The sequence below is a fragment of the Oncorhynchus mykiss genome, chromosome 8 (genome assembly GCF_013265735.2).
Source record: "Oncorhynchus mykiss isolate Arlee chromosome 8, USDA_OmykA_1.1, whole genome shotgun sequence".
Lineage (NCBI taxonomy): Eukaryota > Metazoa > Chordata > Actinopteri > Salmoniformes > Salmonidae > Oncorhynchus > Oncorhynchus mykiss.
Genome location: NC_048572.1, coordinates 80,926,508 through 80,945,609, shown reverse-complemented (window position 1 = coordinate 80,945,609; position 19,102 = coordinate 80,926,508). Strand labels below are relative to the sequence as shown.

Here is a 19,102-nt window from a genome sequence, read left to right as displayed (position 1 = left end):
CATCAATTGTAACCATCTTCCCTGTCCCTGCTGAAGAAAAGCAGGCCCAAACCATGATGCTGCCACCACCATGTTTGACAGTGGGGATGGTGTGTTCAGCTGTGTTGCTTTTACGCCAAACATAACGGTTTGCATTGTTGCCAAAAAGTTCAATTTTGGTTTCATCTGACCAGAGCACCTTCTTCCACATGTTTGGTGTGTCTCCCATGTGGCTTGTGGCAAACTTTAAACAACACTTTTTATGGATATCTTTAAGAAATGGCTTTCTTCTTGCCACTCTTCCATAAAGGCCAGATTTGTGCAATATACGACTGATTGTTGTCCTATGGACAGAGTCTCCCACCTCAGCTGTAGATCTCTGCAGTTCATCCAGAGTGATCATGGGCCTCTTGGCTGCATCTCTGATCAGTCTTCTCCTTGTATGAGCTGAAAGTTTAGAGGGACGGCCAGGTCTTGGTAGATTTGCAGTGGTCTGATACTCCTTCCATTTCAATATTATCGCTTGCACAGTGCTCCTTGGGATGTTTAAAGCTTGGGAAATCTTTTTGTATCCAAATCCGGCTTTAAACTTCTTCACAACAGTATCTCGGACCTGCCTGGTGTGTTCCTTGTTCTTCATGATGCTCTCTGCGCTTTTAAAGGACCTCTGAGACTATCACAGTGCAGGTGCATTTATACAGAGACTTGATTACACACAGGTGGATTGTATTTATCATCATTAGTCATTTAGGTCAACATTGGATCATTCAGAGATCCTCACTGAACTTCTGGAGAGAGTTTGCTGCACTGAGAGTAAAGGGGCTGAATAATTTTGCACGCCCAATTTTTCAGTTTTTGATTTGTTAAAAAAGTTTGAAATATCCAATAAATGTCGTTCCACTTCATGATTGTGTCCCACTTGTTGTTGATTCTTCACAAAAAAATACAGTTATATATCTTTATGTTTGAAGCCTGAAATGTGGCAAAAGGTCGCAAAGTTCAAGGGGGCCGAATACTTTCGCAAGGCACTGTATGAACAGGGAGTACCAGATCACTGTGGAGCTATAAACAGGGAGTACCAGATCAATGTGGAGCTATATACAGGGTGTACCAGTACCAGATCAATGTGGAGCTATATACAGGGAGAACCAGTACCAGATCAATGTGGAGCTATAAACAGGGAGTACCAGATCAAAGTGGAGCTATAAACATGGAGTACCAGATCACTGTGGAGCTATATACAGGGAGTACCAGTACCAGATCAAAGTGGAGCTATATACAGGGAGTACCAGATCACTGTGGAGCTATATACAGGGAGTACTAGTACCAGATCAAAGTGGATCTATATACAGGGAGTACCAGATCACTGTGGAGCTATATACAGGGAGTACCAGTACCAGATCAAAGTGGAGCTATAAACAGGGAGTACCAGATCACTGTGGAGCTATATACAGGGAGTACCAGTACCAGATCAAAGTGGAGCTATAAACAGGGAGTACCAGATCACTGTGGAGCTATATACAGGGAGTACCAGTACCAGATCAAAGTGGAGCTATAAACAGGGAGTACCAAATCACTGTGGAGCTATATACAGGGTGTACCAGTACCAGATCAAAGTGGAGCTATATACAGGGAGTACCAGATCACTGTGGAGCTATATACAGGGAGTAACAGATCACTGTGGAGCTATATACAGGGAGTACCAGTACCAGATCAAAGTGGAGCTATATACAGGGAGTACCAGATCACTGTGGAGCTATATACAGGGAGTACCAGTACCAGATCAAAGTGGAGCTATATAAAGGGAATACCAGATCGATATGGAACTATATACAGGGAGTATCAGTACAAGATCAATGTGGAGCTATATACAGGGAGTACCAGTACCAGATCACTGTGGAGCTATATACAGGGAGTACCAGTACCAGATCAATGTAGAGCTATATACAGGGAGTACCAGATCAATGTGGAGCTATATACAGGGAGTACCAGGACCAGATCAATGTGGAGCTATATACAGGGAGAACCAGATCAATGTGGAGCTATATACAGGGAGTACCAGATCAATGTGGAGCTATATACAGGGAGTACCAGATCAATGTGGAGCTACAGTGGGGCAAAAAAGTATTTAGTCACCCACCAATTGTGCAAGTTCTCCCACATAAAAATTTTCATCATAGGTACACTTCAACTATGACAGACAAAATGAGAATAAAAATCCAGAAAATCACATTGTAGGATATTTAATGAATTTATTTTCAAATTATGGTGGAAAATAAGTATTTGGTCACCCACAAACAAGCAAGATTTCTGGCTCTCACAGACCTGTAACTTCTTCTTTAAGAGGCTCCTCTGTCCTCCACTTGTTACCTGTATTAATGGCACCTGTTTGAACGTGTTATCAGTATAAAAGACACCTGTCCACAACCTCAAACAGCCACACTCCAAACTCCACTGTGGCCAAGACCAAAGAGCTGTCAAAAGACGCCAGAAACAAAATTGTAGACCTGCACCAGGCTGGGAAGACTGAATCTGCAATAGGTAAGCAGCTTGGTTTGAAGAAATCAACTGTGGGAGCAATTATTAGGAAATGGAAGACATACAAGACCACTGATAATCTCCCTCGATCTGGGGCTCCACGCAAGATCTCACCCCATGGGGTCAAAATGATCACAAGAACGGTGAGCAAAAATCCCAGAACCAAACGGGGGGACCTAGTGAATGACCTGCAGAGAGCTGGGACCAAAGTAACAAAGCCTACCATCAGCAAGGGCATTGAAGATGAAACATGGCTGGGTCTTTCCGCATGACAATGATTCCAAACACACCACCCGGGCAACGAAGGAGTGGCTTCGTAAGAAGCATTTCAAGGTCCTGGAGTGGCCTAGCCAGTCTCCAGATCTCAACCCCATAGAAAATCTTTGGAGGGAGTTGAAAGTCTGTGTTGCCCAGCAACAGCCCCAAAACATCACTGCTCTAGAGGAGATCTGCATGGAGGAATGGGCCAAAATGTTCTGGATTTTTTTTTCTCATTTTGTCTGTCATAGTTGAAGTGTACCTATGATGAATTACAGGCCTCTTTCATCTTTTTAAGTGGGAGAACTTGCATAATTGGTGGCTGACTAAATTCATTTTTGCCCAAAAAATCCAGAAAATCACATTGTAGGATTTTTTATGAATTTATTTTCAAATTATGGTGGAAAATAAGTATTTGGTCAATAACAAAAATGTCTCAATACTTTGTTATATACCCTTTGTTGGCAATGACAGAGGTCAAACGTTTTCTGTAAGTCTTCACAAGGTTTTCACACACTGTTGCTGGTATTTTGGCCCATTCCTCCATGCAGATCTCCTCTAGAGCAGTGATGTCATGCTGAAAGACCCAGACACGTTTCATCTTCAATGCCCTTGCTGATGGAAGGAGGTTTTCACTCAAAATCTCACGATACATGGTCCCATTCATTCTTTCCTTTACACGGATCAGTCGTCCTGGTCCCTTTGCAGAAAAACAGCCCCAAAGCATGATGTTTCCACCCCCATGCTTCACAGTAGGTATGGTGTTCTTTGGATGCAACTCAGCATTCTTTGTCCTCCAAACACGACGAGTTGAGTTTTTACCAAAAAAGTTATATTTTGGTTTCATCTGACCATATGACATTCTCCCAATCTTCTTCTGGATCATCCAAATGCTCTCTAGCAAACTTCAGACAGGCCGGGACATGTACTGGCTTAAGCAGGGGGACACGTCTGGCACTGCAGGATTTGAGTCCCTGGCGGCGTAGTGTGTTACTGATGGTAGGCTTTGTTACTTTGGTCCCAGCTTTCTGCAGGTCATTCACTAGGTCCCCCCGTGTGGTTCGGGGATTTTTGCCCACCGTTCTTGTGATCATTTTGACCCCACGGGGTGAGATCTTGCGTGGAACCCCAGATCGAGGGAGATTATCAGTGGTCTTGTATGTCTTCCATTTCCTAATAATTGCTCCCACAGTTGATTTCTTCAAACCAAGCTGCTTACCTATTGCAGATTCAGTCTTCCCAGCCTGGTGCAGGTCTATAATTGTGTTTCTGGTGTCCTTTGACAGCTCTTTGGTCTTGGCCATAGCGGAGTTTGGAGTGTGACTGTTTGAGGTTGTGGACAGGTGTCTTTTATACTGATAATAAGTTCAAACAGGTGCCATTAATACAGGTAACAAGTGGAGGACAGAGGAGCCTCTTAAAGAAGAAGTTACAGGTCTGTGAGAGCCAGAAATCTTGCTTGTCTGTAGGTGACCAAATACTTATTTTCCACCATAATTTGCAAATAAATTAATTAAAAATCCTACAATGTGATTTTCTGGATTTTTTTTTTCTCATTTTGTCTGTCATAGTTGAAGTGTCCCTATGATGGAAATTACAGGCCTCTCTCATCTTTTTAAGTGGGAGAACGTGCACAATTGGTGGCTGACTAAATACTTTTTTGCCCCACTGTATACTGTTTCCTATACTATTCTACTGTATCTTAGTCCATTCTGCTCTGACATCGCTCATCCAAATGTATATATTCTTAATTCATTCCTACTTAGATTTGTGTGTGTTGGGTATATGTTGGGCAATTTGTTAGATATTACTTGTTAGATTTTACTGCTCTGTCAGAGCTAGAAGCACAAGCATTTAGCTACACCGGCAATAACATCTGCAAATCACGTGTATGTGACCAATAAAATTAGATTTGGATTAATGGCTGTGATAGGAAAAAACTGGGGATGAATCAACAACATTGTAGTTACTCCACAATACTAACCTAAATGACAGAGTGACAAGAAGGAAGCCTGTACAGAATACACATATTCCAAAACATGAATCCTGTTTACAATAAGGAACTAAAAAAAGTTCAACTGCAAAAAAAATTGCCAAGAAATTAACTTTATGCCCTGAATACAATGCGTTATGTTATTCAACACAACACACCACTGAGTACCAATTCATATTTCAAGCATGGTGGTGGCTGCATCATGCTTGTCAGCGGCAAGGACTAGGGAGTTTTTTTTGTTTGTTGATAAAAATAAAACAGAATATAGCACAAGCAAAATCCCAGCAGAAAACTTGGTTCAGTCTGCTTTTCACCAGACACTGGGAGACACATTCATCATTCAGCAGGACAATAACCTAAAAAACAAGGACAAATATACATTGGAGTTGCTTACCGAAATAACATTGGCCTAGTTATGACTTAAATCGGCTTGAAAATCTATGGCAAGACTTGAAAATGGCTGTCTGGCAATGATCAACAACCAATGTGATTTTTTTTTGTACAATCCAGGTGTGCAAAGCTCTCAGAGAGTTATCCAGAAAGAACCACAGCTGTAATCACTGCAAAATGTGATTCTAACATGTATTGACTCAGGGGTGTGTTACTTATGTAAATGGGTTTTTTCCATATTTAATTATCAATACATTTACTAAAATGTCTAAAAACATGTTTTCACTTTGTCATTATGGAGTATCGTGTGTAGATGGGTGAGATTTTTTATTTATTTAATCCATTTTGAATTCAGGCTGTAACGCAACAAATGTGGAATAAGTCAAGGGGTATAAATACTTTATGAAAACACTACTTACAGTTATTGAAAGGGCAAGGCAGTCCCAAATAGGCTATGACGCCTAAACTGTATAAACATATCCCAGGTTGCCACTGTCACCGGGGCTGTGCAGAGTCACCTGCCAAGCGACAAGTGACGGAATATGTTCCACAGGAGGGAAATAACCCTTACTTCCGACTGTCCCTTCCGCAGAAATACTGTAGCATACCCATTCAAAGCCCATCAAACATTTAGAATAAACGATGTATTTATAATCAATATATTTATAGTGTATAGAGAGGGCAAACGATAAATGACAAATATACAGTTGAAACTGACTCAGAAATCCTAAACAAACACCTGGCAGCTAATGTACAGGTACAGTCTAGTGACTGTCAGAATAGTCTGACTCAATACTAAATTAGAACAGCGCGTCATGCACCGGAAAAAAAACGAAAACCAACACTAACTCACCACTTTGAGGATTTTTGGGGGATCGTTTTTAGTAAATAAAAGTTAGTAAAATAGTTTCACCTCGCACAGCGTGTCTGACAACTGAAAGCGCGCATATCTGTCGTTGTTCCTCCAGAACGCTCGCTGACCTCGGAGCTGAACGGGTACAACTCCTCCCTTCTGGAGCCCGTGGGGATTAGCCCCTACGTCACCAGCCCTCTTTTTCTGGATTGGATGTGAGCTTTACACCTGTTCAATGCTGTACCGGAGGTGGTTACTGTACCAGGCTAGGCCTATTAGCATACTGATACAAAATTAGCTCAATTAAAAGTGTTTAAAAAAAAACATTACCAGTGTGGCTACTGAGTGGGAGGCTAAAGGTTATTAAGCAGTTTTTCTTCGTTGTTTTAGCGTTCATAAACTGTTCATGTGCAGGCGTTCCCCAAGACATTAAAAAATTAGCCTAAAGAATCAATGAATGAACGTGTCACCTGACATGGTGTTTCAGAGGCCTGTGCACCTCTTGTTCTTGGAAAAGACTTGAGGGGGCAGCACTACACAAAACAAATGAACTAGTAGGCACGCTGCTTTTTTTCCTGTCGCGTTTTGCCTGGCCACAATTTAGCTGGCCTTAGAGAGCAGAAGCCAGTGTTGCCAACTCCTCAGTAAGGAAAGTAGCTATTGGCTGTCCTAGAAGTCGCTAAATGACGTCATCACCTAATGTCGCTAAATTGGCAACACTGAGCAGAACACTTGAACATGAGAAGCCGTGTCTTTCTATTGCAATATCGTCTGGTTTCTCATAGGAATTCACAAGGTCAGTTATTTGCAAAATGTTGACATACATACTGTAAATGTGTTGTATTTTGTTTTGTGGGGAAATTAGAAGGTTATTGAGGGTCAAAGCGTTAACACTAACCTATGCGTGAGAGTATTATATGCTGGTCCTCGTTTCAAGATCATGATAAAATATTTGTCTGTTTAGGATCATCTGTAATTGTCAGGCTACTACTCTCACTGTAGGCTATATATTCATTTAGATCACCATATGGCACTACCAGACATACACAACCCCTGTTTTAACTCACATTACAATAGTCCCATTGACAGATGAAGTGCCTTGTCATGTGAGGTTGGTTTCTCCTTCAGTCACACAGCAGCTGACCCATTTTATAAAGGTGTCACACAACAGCTGACCCATTCTATAAAGGTGTCACACAACAGCTGACCCATTCTATAAAGGTGTCACACAGCAGCTGACCCATTCTATAAAGGTGTCACACAGCAGCTGACCCATTCTATAAAGGTGTCACACAACAGCTGACCCATTCTATAAAGGTGTCACACAACAGCTGACCCATTCTATAAAGGTGTCACACAGTTATGGGACCAGAGACTGGTCAAGAAGAAAAACCCACTCTGCCTCTCTATGCTGCTGTCTTAAGCTACACAAATTAAACCCTCTCTCTCTATGCTGCTGTCATAGGCTACACAAATTAAACCCTCCCCCTCTCTCTCTATGCTGCTGTCTTAAGCTACACAAATTAAACCCTCCCCCTCTCTCTCTATGCTGCTGTCTTAAGCTACACAAATTAAACCCTCCCCCTCTCTCTCTATGCTGCTGTTTTAAGCTACACAAATTAAACCCTCCCCCTGCCTCTCTATGCTGCTGTCTTAAGGTACACAAATTAAACCCTCCCCCTGCCTCTCTATGCTGCTGTCTTAAGGTACACAAATTAAACCCTCCCCCTGCCTCTCTATGCTGCTGTCATAGGCTACACAAGTTAAACCCTCCCCCTCTCTCTCTATGCTGCTGTCTTAAGCTACACAAATTAAACCCTCCCCCCCTCTCTCTATGCTGCTGTCTTAAGCTACACAAATTAAACCCTCCCCCTCTCTCTCTATGCTGCTGTCTTAAGCTACACAAATTAAACCCTCCCCCTCTCTCTCTATGCTGCTGTCTTAAGATACACAAATTAAACCCTCCCCCTCTCTCTCTATGCTGCTGTCTTAAGCTACACAAATTAAACCCTCCCCCTCTCTCTCTATGCTGCTGTTTTAAGCTACACAAATTAAACCCTCCCCCTCTCTCTCTATGCTGCTGTCTTAAGGTACACAAATTAAACCCTCCCCCTCTCTCTCTATGCTGCTGTTTTAAGCTACACAAATTAAACCCTCCCCCTGCCTCTCTATGCTGCTGTCTTAAGGTACACAAATTAAACCCTCCCCCTGCCTCTCTATGCTGCTGTCTTAAGGTACACAAATTAAACCCTCCCCCTCTCTCTCTATGCTGCTGTTTTAAGCTACACAAATGAAACCCTCCCCCTGCCTCTCTATGCTGCTGTTTTAAGCTACACAAATGAAACCCTCCCCCTCTCTCTCTATGCTGCTGTTTTAAGCTACACAAATGAAACCCTCCCCCTGCCTCTCTATGCTGCTGTTTTAAGCTACACAAATGAAACCCTCCCCCTGCCTCTCTATGCTGCTGTTTTAAGCTACACAAATGAAACCCTCCCCCTGCCTCTCTATGCTGCTGTTTTAAGCTACACAAATGAAACTCTCCCCCTGCCTCTCTATGCTGCTGTTTTAAGCTACACAAATGAAACCCTCCCCCTCTCTCTCTATGCTGCTGTTTTAAGCTACACAAATGAAACCCTCCCCCTGCCTCTCTATGCTGCTGTTTTAAGCTACACAAATTAAACCCTCCCCCTGCCTCTCTATGCTGCTGTCTTAAGCTACACAAATTAAACCCTCCCCCTCTCTCTCTATGCTGCTGTCATAGGCTACACAAATGAAACCCTCCCCCTGCCTCTCTATGCTGCTGTCTTAAGCTACACAAATTAAACCCTCCCCCTGCCTCTCTATGCTGCTGTCTTAAGCTACACAAATTAAACCCTCCCCCTCTCTCTCTATGCTGCTGTTTTAAGCTACACAAATGAAACCCTCCCCCTGCCTCTCTATGCTGCTGTCTTAAGGTACACAAATTAAACCCTCCCCCTCTCTCTCTATGCTGCTGTCATAGGCTACACAAATTAAACCCTCCCCCTCTCTCTATGCTGCTGTCATAGGCTACACAAATTAAACCCTCCCCCTGCCTCTACGCTGCTGTCATAGGCTACACAAATTAAACCCTCCCCCTGCCTCTCTATGCTGCTGTCATAGGCTACACAAATTAAACCCTCCCCCTGCCTCTACGCTGCTGTCATAGGCTACACAAGTTAAACCCTCCCCCTGCCTCTCTATGCTGCTGTCATAGGCTACACAAATTAAACCCTCCCCCTGCCTCTCTACGCTGCTGTCATAGGCTACACAAATGAAACCCTCCCCCTGCCTCTCTATGCTGCTGTCATAGGCTACACAAATTAAACCCTCCCCCTGCCTCTACGCTGCTGTCATAGGCTACACAAGTTAAACCCTCCCCCTGCCTCTCTATGCTGCTGTCTTAAGCTACACAAATTAAACCCTCCCCCTGCCTCTACGCTGCTGTCATAGGCTACACAAGTTAAACCCTCCCCCTGCCTCTCTATGCTGCTGCCTTAAACTACACAAATGAAACCCTCCCCCTCTCTCTCTATGCTGCTGTCATAGGCTACACAAGTTAAACCCTCCCCCTGCCTCTCTACGCTGCTGTCATAGGCTACACAAATTAAACCCTCCCCCTCTCTCTCTATGCTGCTGTCATAGGCTACACAAATTAAACCCTCCCCCTGCCTCTCTATGCTGCTGTCATAGGCTACACAAGTTAAACCCTCCCCCTGCCTCTCTACGCTGCTGTCATAGGCTACACAAGTTAAACCCTCCCCCTCTCTCTCTATGCTGCTGTCATAGGCTACACAAATTAAACCCTCCCCCTGCCTCTCTATGCTGCTGTCATAGGCTACACAAGTTAAACCCTCCCCCTGCCTCTCTACGCTGCTGTCATAGGCTACACAAGTTAAACCCTCCCCCTGCCTCTCTATGCTGCTGTCATAGGCTACACAAATTAAACCCTCCCCCTGCCTCTCTATGCTGCTGTCATAGGCTACACAAATTAAACCCTCCCCCTCTCTCTCTATGCTGCTGTCATAGGCTACACAAATTAAACCCTCCCCCTGCCTCTCTATGCTGCTGTCATAGGCTACACAAGTTAAACCCTCCCCCTGCCTCTCTACGCTGCTGTCATAGGCTACACAAGTTAAACCCTCCCCCTCTCTCTCTATGCTGCTGTCATAGGCTACACAAATTAAACCCTCCCCCTGCCTCTCTATGCTGCTGTCATAGGCTACACAAGTTAAACCCTCCCCCTGCCTCTCTACGCTGCTGTCATAGGCTACACAAGTTAAACCCTCCCCCTGCCTCTCTATGCTGCTGTCATAGGCTACACAAATTAAACCCTCCCCCTGCCTCTCTACGCTGCTGTCATAGGCTACACAAATTAAACCCTCCCCCTGCCTCTCTATGCTGCTGTCATAGGCTACACAAGTTAAACCCTCCCCCTGCCTCTCTACGCTGCTGTCATAGGCTACACAAGTTAAACCCTCCCCCTGCCTCTCTACGCTGCTGTCATAGGCTACACAAATTAAACCCTCCCCCTGCCTCTCTACGCTGCTGTCATAGGCTACACAAGTTAAACCCTCCCCCTGCCTCTCTACGCTGCTGTCATAGGCTACACAAATTAAACCCTCCCCCTGCCTCTCTACACTGCTGTCATAGGCTACACAAGTTAAACCCTCCCCCATCCTCTCTACGCTGCTGTCATAGGCTACACAAATTAAACCCTCCCCCTGCCTCTCTACGCTGCTGTCATAGGCTACACAAGTTAAACCCTCCCCCTGCCTCTCTACGCTGCTGTCATAGGCTACACAAATTAAACCCTCCCCCTGCCTCTCTACGCTGCTGTCATAGGCTACACAAGTTAAACCCTCCCCCTGCCTCTCTACGCTGCTGTCATAGGCTACACAAGTTAAACCCTCCCCCTGCCTCTCTATGCTGCTGTCATAGGCTACACAAATTAAACCCTCCCCCTGCCTCTCTATGCTGCTGTCATAGGCTACACAAATTAAACCCTCCCCCTGCCTCTCTACGCTGCTGTCATAGGCTACACAAGTTAAACCCTCCCCCTGCCTCTCTACGCTGCTGTCATAGGCTACACAAATTGAACCATCCCCCTGCCTCTCTATGCTGCTGTCATAGGCTACACAAGTTAAACCCTCCCCCTGCCTCTCTACGCTGCTGTCATAGGCTACACAAATTAAACCCTCCCCCTGCCTCTCTACGCTGCTGTCATAGGCTACACAAATTAAACCCTCCCCCTGCCTCTCTATGCTGCTGTCATAGGCTACACAAATTAAACCCTCCCCCTGCCTCTACGCTGCTGTCATAGGCTACACAAGTTAAACCCTCCCCCTGCCTCTCTATGCTGCTGTCATAGGCTACACAAATTAAACCCTCCCCCTGCCTCTCTACGCTGCTGTCATAGGCTACACAAATGAAACCCTCCCCCTGCCTCTCTATGCTGCTGTCATAGGCTACACAAATTAAACCCTCCCCCTGCCTCTACGCTGCTGTCATAGGCTACACAAGTTAAACCCTCCCCCTGCCTCTCTATGCTGCTGTCTTAAGCTACACAAATTAAACCCTCCCCCTGCCTCTACGCTGCTGTCATAGGCTACAAAAGTTAAACCCTCCCCCTGCCTCTCTATGCTGCTGTCTTAAACTACACAAATGAAACCCTCCCCCTCTCTCTCTATGCTGCTGTCATAGGCTACACAAGTTAAACCCTCCCCCTGCCTCTCTACGCTGCTGTCATAGGCTACACAAATTATACCCTCCCCCTCTCTCTCTATGCTGCTGTCATAGGCTACACAAATTAAACCCTCCCCCTGCCTCTCTATGCTGCTGTCATAGGCTACACAAGTTAAACCCTCCCCCTGCCTCTCTACGCTGCTGTCATAGGCTACACAAGTTAAACCCTCCCCCTCTCTCTCTATGCTGCTGTCATAGGCTACACAAATTAAACCCTCCCCCTGCCTCTCTATGCTGCTGTCATAGGCTACACAAGTTAAACCCTCCCCCTCTCTCTCTATGCTGCTGTCATAGGCTACACAAATTAAACCCTCCCCCTGCCTCTCTATGCTGCTGTCATAGGCTACACAAGTTAAACCCTCCCCCTGCCTCTCTACGCTGCTGTCATAGGCTACACAAGTTAAACCCTCCCCCTCTCTCTCTATGCTGCTGTCATAGGCTACACAAGTTAAACCCTCCCCCTGCCTCTCTACGCTGCTGTCATAGGCTACACAAGTTAAACCCTCCCCCTCTCTCTCTATGCTGCTGTCATAGGCTACACAAATTAAACCCTCCCCCTGCCTCTCTATGCTGCTGTCATAGGCTACACAAGTTAAACCCTCCCCCTGCCTCTCTACGCTGCTGTCATAGGCTACACAAGTTAAACCCTCCCCCTGCCTCTCTATGCTGCTGTCATAGGCTACACAAATTAAACCCTCCCCCTGCCTCTCTATGCTGCTGTCATAGGCTACACAAATTAAACCCTCCCCCTCTCTCTCTATGCTGCTGTCATAGGCTACACAAATTAAACCCTCCCCCTGCCTCTCTATGCTGCTGTCATAGGCTACACAAGTTAAACCCTCCCCCTGCCTCTCTACGCTGCTGTCATAGGCTACACAAGTTAAACCCTCCCCCTCTCTCTCTATGCTGCTGTCATAGGCTACACAAATTAAACCCTCCCCCTGCCTCTCTATGCTGCTGTCATAGGCTACACAAGTTAAACCCTCCCCCTGCCTCTCTACGCTGCTGTCATAGGCTACACAAGTTAAACCCTCCCCCTGCCTCTCTATGCTGCTGTCATAGGCTACACAAATTAAACCCTCCCCCTGCCTCTCTACGCTGCTGTCATAGGCTACACAAATTAAACCCTCCCCCTGCCTCTCTATGCTGCTGTCATAGGCTACACAAGTTAAACCCTCCCCCTGCCTCTCTACGCTGCTGTCATAGGCTACACAAGTTAAACCCTCCCCCTGCCTCTCTACGCTGCTGTCATAGGCTACACAAATTAAACCCTCCCCCTGCCTCTCTACGCTGCTGTCATAGGCTACACAAGTTAAACCCTCCCCCTGCCTCTCTACGCTGCTGTCATAGGCTACACAAATTAAACCCTCCCCCTGCCTCTCTACACTGCTGTCATAGGCTACACAAGTTAAACCCTCCCCCATCCTCTCTACGCTGCTGTCATAGGCTACACAAATTAAACCCTCCCCCTGCCTCTCTACGCTGCTGTCATAGGCTACACAAGTTAAACCCTCCCCCTGCCTCTCTACGCTGCTGTCATAGGCTACACAAATTAAACCCTCCCCCTGCCTCTCTACGCTGCTGTCATAGGCTACACAAGTTAAACCCTCCCCCTGCCTCTCTACGCTGCTGTCATAGGCTACACAAGTTAAACCCTCCCCCTGCCTCTCTATGCTGCTGTCATAGGCTACACAAATTAAACCCTCCCCCTGCCTTTCTATGCTGCTGTCATAGGCTACACAAATTAAACCCTCCCCCTGCCTCTCTACGCTGCTGTCATAGGCTACACAAGTTAAACCCTCCCCCTGCCTCTCTACGCTGCTGTCATAGGCTACACAAATTGAACCATCCCCCTGCCTCTCTATGCTGCTGTCATAGGCTACACAAGTTAAACCCTCCCCCTGCCTCTCTACGCTGCTGTCATAGGCTACACAAATTAAACCCTCCCCCTGCCTCTCTACGCTGCTGTCATAGGCTACACAAATTAAACCCTCCCCCTGCCTCTCTATGCTGCTGTCATAGGCTACACAAATTAAACCCTCCCCCTGCCTCTACGCTGCTGTCATAGGCTACACAAGTTAAACCCTCCCCCTGCCTCTCTATGCTGCTGTCATAGGCTACACAAATTAAACCCTCCCCCTGCCTCTCTACGCTGCTGTCATAGGCTACACAAATGAAACCCTCCCCCTGCCTCTCTATGCTGCTGTCATAGGCTACACAAATTAAACCCTCCCCCTGCCTCTACGCTGCTGTCATAGGCTACACAAGTTAAACCCTCCCCCTGCCTCTCTATGCTGCTGTCTTAAGCTACACAAATTAAACCCTCCCCCTGCCTCTACGCTGCTGTCATAGGCTACAAAAGTTAAACCCTCCCCCTGCCTCTCTATGCTGCTGTCTTAAACTACACAAATGAAACCCTCCCCCTCTCTCTCTATGCTGCTGTCATAGGCTACACAAGTTAAACCCTCCCCCTGCCTCTCTACGCTGCTGTCATAGGCTACACAAATTATACCCTCCCCCTCTCTCTCTATGCTGCTGTCATAGGCTACACAAATTAAACCCTCCCCCTGCCTCTCTATGCTGCTGTCATAGGCTACACAAGTTAAACCCTCCCCCTGCCTCTCTACGCTGCTGTCATAGGCTACACAAGTTAAACCCTCCCCCTCTCTCTCTATGCTGCTGTCATAGGCTACACAAATTAAACCCTCCCCCTGCCTCTCTATGCTGCTGTCATAGGCTACACAAGTTAAACCCTCCCCCTGCCTCTCTACGCTGCTGTCATAGGCTACACAAGTTAAACCCTCCCCCTGCCTCTCTATGCTGCTGTCATAGGCTACACAAATTAAACCCTCCCCCTGCCTCTCTATGCTGCTGTCATAGGCTACACAAATTAAACCCTCCCCCTCTCTCTCTATGCTGCTGTCATAGGCTACACAAATTAAACCCTCCCCCTGCCTCTCTATGCTGCTGTCATAGGCTACACAAGTTAAACCCTCCCCCTGCCTCTCTACGCTGCTGTCATAGGCTACACAAGTTAAACCCTCCCCCTCTCTCTCTATGCTGCTGTCATAGGCTACACAAATTAAACCCTCCCCCTGCCTCTCTATGCTGCTGTCATAGGCTACACAAGTTAAACCCTCCCCCTGCCTCTCTACGCTGCTGTCATAGGCTACACAAGTTAAACCCTCCCCCTGCCTCTCTATGCTGCTGTCATAGGCTACACAAATTAAACCCTCCCCCTGCCTCTCTACGCTGCTGTCATAGGCTACACAAATTAAACCCTCCCCCTGCCTCTCTATGCTGCTGTCATAGGCTACACAAGTTAAACCCTCCCCCTGCCTCTCTACGCTGCTGTCATAGGCTACACAAGTTAAACCCTCCCCCTGCCTCTCTACGCTGCTGTCATAGGCTACACAAATTAAACCCTCCCCCTGCCTCTCTACGCTGCTGTCATAGGCTACACAAGTTAAACCCTCCCCCTGCCTCTCTACGCTGCTGTCATAGGCTACACAAATTAAACCCTCCCCCTGCCTCTCTACACTGCTGTCATAGGCTACACAAGTTAAACCCTCCCCCATCCTCTCTACGCTGCTGTCATAGGCTACACAAATTAAACCCTCCCCCTGCCTCTCTACGCTGCTGTCATAGGCTACACAAGTTAAACCCTCCCCCTGCCTCTCTACGCTGCTGTCATAGGCTACACAAATTAAACCCTCCCCCTGCCTCTCTACGCTGCTGTCATAGGCTACACAAGTTAAACCCTCCCCCTGCCTCTCTACGCTGCTGTCATAGGCTACACAAGTTAAACCCTCCCCCTGCCTCTCTATGCTGCTGTCATAGGCTACACAAATTAAACCCTCCCCCTGCCTCTCTATGCTGCTGTCATAGGCTACACAAATTAAACCCTCCCCCTGCCTCTCTACGCTGCTGTCATAGGCTACACAAGTTAAACCCTCCCCCTGCCTCTCTACGCTGCTGTCATAGGCTACACAAATTGAACCATCCCCCTGCCTCTCTATGCTGCTGTCATAGGCTACACAAGTTAAACCCTCCCCCTGCCTCTCTACGCTGCTGTCATAGGCTACACAAATTAAACCCTCCCCCTGCCTCTCTACGCTGCTGTCATAGGCTACACAAATTAAACCCTCCCCCTGCCTCTCTATGCTGCTGTCATAGGCTACACAAATTAAACCCTCCCCCTGCCTCTCTACGCTGCTGTCATAGGCTACACAAGTTAAACCCTCCCCCTGCCTCTCTACGCTGCTGTCATAGGCTACACAAATTAAACCCTCCCCCTGCCTCTCTATGCTGCTGTCATAGGCTACACAAATTAAACCCTCCCCCTGCCTCTCTATGCTGCTGTCATAGGCTACACAAATTAAACCCTCCCCCTGCCTCTACGCTGCTGTCATAGGCTACACAAATTAAACCCTCCCCCTGCCTCTACGCTGCTGTCATAGGCTACACAAGTTATCTGGTTTAAAAAAGGTACTACATTACCAAAACGTTGGTTAATAGGTTTACCCATTGAATTGTTGGGTGTGACTTTCTTTGTATAGGCTACAGAACTACCAGGATTCTGTTTTACCAACATCCCATCTGTTTGTCCAGGTGGTACAGTCCACATGGTACACAGGAACAAGGAGAGAGCTGAGAGAGAGAGAGAGATTGCTCAGGTGTGTTTGTGAACTCAGCTTCCGCATAAAGATCAACATCTGACCATACTGGTTTATTGTATTACTTTAAATTACTTTTCAATCTAGGAAGTTTACGGTCACCATCTGGATATATCTGAGACACAACGTCTGGGATCCTTTCAGATGCAATATATACTAACCTGTAATACCCCACCATCAATGTGTTGGTAGGCTCCACACAGTCTGTATACTAACCTGTAATACCCCACCATCAATGTGTTGGTAGGCTCCACACAGTCTGTATACTAACCTGTAATACCCCACCATCAATGTGTTGGTAGGCTCCACACAGTCTGTATACTAACCTGTAATACCCCACCATCAATGTGTTGGTAGGCTCCACACAGTCTGTATACTAACCTGTAATACCCCACCATCAATGTGTTGGTAGGCTCCACACAGTCTGTATACTAACCTGTAATACCCCACCATCAATGTGTTGGTAGGCTCCACACAGTCTGTATACTAACCTGTAATACCCCACCATCAATGTGTTGGTAGGCTCCACACAGTCTGTATACTAACCTGTAATACCCCACCATCAATGTGTTGGTAGGCTCCACACAGTCTGTATACTAACCTGTAATACCCCACCATCAATGTGTTGGTAGGCTCCACACAGTCTGTATACTAACCTGTAATACCCCACCATCAATGTGTTGGTAGGCTCCACACAGTCTGTATACTAACCTGCAATACCCCACCATCAATGTGTTGGTAGGCTCCACACAGTCTGTATACTAACCTGTAATACCCCACCATCAATGTGTTGGTAGGCTCCACACAGTCTGTATACTAACCTGCAATACCCCACCATCAATGTGTTGGTAGGCTCCACACAGTCTGTATACTAACCTGCAATACCCCACCATCAACGTGTTGGTAGGCTCCACACTAGAGGTCGATTAATTAGGGCCGATTTCAAGTTTTCATAATCTAGCGTGTCCTGCGTTGCATATAATCTGACTGAGCGGTGGTAGGCAGAAGCAGGCGCGTAAACATTCATTCAAACAGCACTTTCAGACGTTTTGCCAGCAGCTCTTCGTTGTGCGTCAAGCATTGCACTGTTTATGACTTCAAGCCTATCTGTTTATGACTTCAAGCCTATCAACTCCTGAGATGAGGCTGGTGTAACCGAAGTGAAATGGCTAGCTAGTTAGCGCGCGCTAATAGCGTTTCAAACGTCACTCGCTCTGAGCCTTCTAGTAGTTGTTCCCCTTGCTCTGCATGGGTAATGCTGCTTCAATGGTGGCTGTTGGCGTTGTGTTGCTGGTTCGAGCCCAGGGAGGAGCGAGGAGAGGGACGGAAACTATACTGTTACACTGGCAATACTAAAGTGCCTATAAGAACGTCCAATAGTCAAAGGTTAATGAAATACAATTGGTATAGAAGGAAATAGTCTTATAATTCCTATAATAACTACAACCTAAAACTTCTTACCTGGGAATATTGAAGACTCATGTTAAAAGGAACCACCAGCTTTCATATGTTCTCATGTTCTGAGTAAGGAACTGAAACATTAGCTTTTTTACATGGCACATATTGCACTTTTACTTTCTTCTCCAACACTTAGTTTTTGCATTATTTAAACCAAATTAAACATGTTTCATTATTTATTGAGGCTAAATAGATTTTATTGATGTATTATATTAAGTTAAAATAAGTGTTCATTCAGTATTGTTGTAATTGTCATTATTACAAATAAAAAAATAAAAAAATCTGCCGATTAATCGGTATCGGCTTTTTTGGTCCTCCAATAATCGGTATCGGCTTTTTTGGTCCTCCAATAATCGGTATCGGCGTTGAAAAAACATAATCGGTCGACCTCTAATATAGACTTTCTTTTTTTCTATTGTGTTATTGACTGTACGCTTGTTTATTCCATGGGTAACTCTGTGTTGTTGTTTCCTTCGCACTGCTTTGCTTTATCTTGGCCAGGTCGCAGTTGTAAATGAGAACTTACCTGGTTAAATAAAGGTGAAATTAAAAAAAGTAATGCAAAATTCCACTGCAGAAGAGTTAGGACCCAAGGGTGGTGGACACCTGCACAGTAGACATAAACCAATGGTCTGGATATTCCTTGGGGCTATGCCATGGTAGTTTCTGCAATAAAAAAATATCTGTCAACATCAACTCTTTTGTCCATTCATTCCATGTACTGACTACCCTGTTCTCATCCTCTTTCCCCCCAGATTAGTTACATCAGGGGGCATGCTGGTCCAGAAGCTCCGACCTGATGACCTCCAGTCTGCAAAAGGTCACTTTGATGGACCCATGGTCTAGGTAGAAGTAGAGAACAGGGTTCACATGGTGGGGATACCTTGCTTGGAGGTGCTTGGCTACAGTAGTTATGTACAACACACTATAAGATTGTATTCATCGCATACGAATGTCAAAAGTTGCTTAAGACTGTTATTGTGTGACCCAGCCGCACCATATCAACATAAGCTAGTATTTTCCAGTCTCAAGCTGTGACCCCAATGGAACCAAACACACACAACCATTTGATCAACTCTTTCTTACCTAAAGAACCAATTCTAATACTAGCTGAAATGATTCGGCTCTAAGGCTGAACAAAAATATAAAGGCAACATGCAAAAATGTAAAAGATTTTACTGAGTTATAGTTCAT

The 19,102-nt window shown here is 45.8% G+C and overlaps 1 protein-coding gene and 1 long non-coding RNA gene across 9 annotated transcripts in view; one reads left to right on the top strand and one right to left on the bottom strand.

The window, feature by feature from the left end:
- Positions 1 to 7,188, bottom strand: part of LOC110530803 (AP-1 complex subunit sigma-3) — a 26,968-nt gene extending 19,780 nt beyond the window's left edge. Inside the window, exons 1-2 of one of the 8 annotated variants that reach the window (XM_021614071.2) lie at positions 6,012 to 6,434; positions 5,578 to 5,676 (exon numbers count right to left, since the gene is read on the bottom strand). Coding sequence is in view for 2 of the 8 variants with exons in the window: in XM_036986454.1 (XP_036842349.1) it covers positions 7,079 to 7,117 (39 nt within the window). In the remaining 6 variants the exon portion in view is untranslated. Of the gene's footprint in view, positions 1 to 5,577; positions 5,677 to 6,011; positions 6,435 to 6,481; positions 6,633 to 7,078 lie in introns of those variants that run through there. The other 7 variants (XM_036986454.1, XM_036986455.1, XM_021614073.2 and 4 more) reach the window with 7 other exon arrangements.
- LOC118965562 lies at positions 6,705 to 19,102 on the top strand. The gene is made up of 3 exons (XR_005052970.1): positions 6,705 to 6,807; positions 16,334 to 16,450; positions 18,664 to 19,102. It is a non-coding gene; the product is annotated as an uncharacterized LOC118965562 (long non-coding RNA).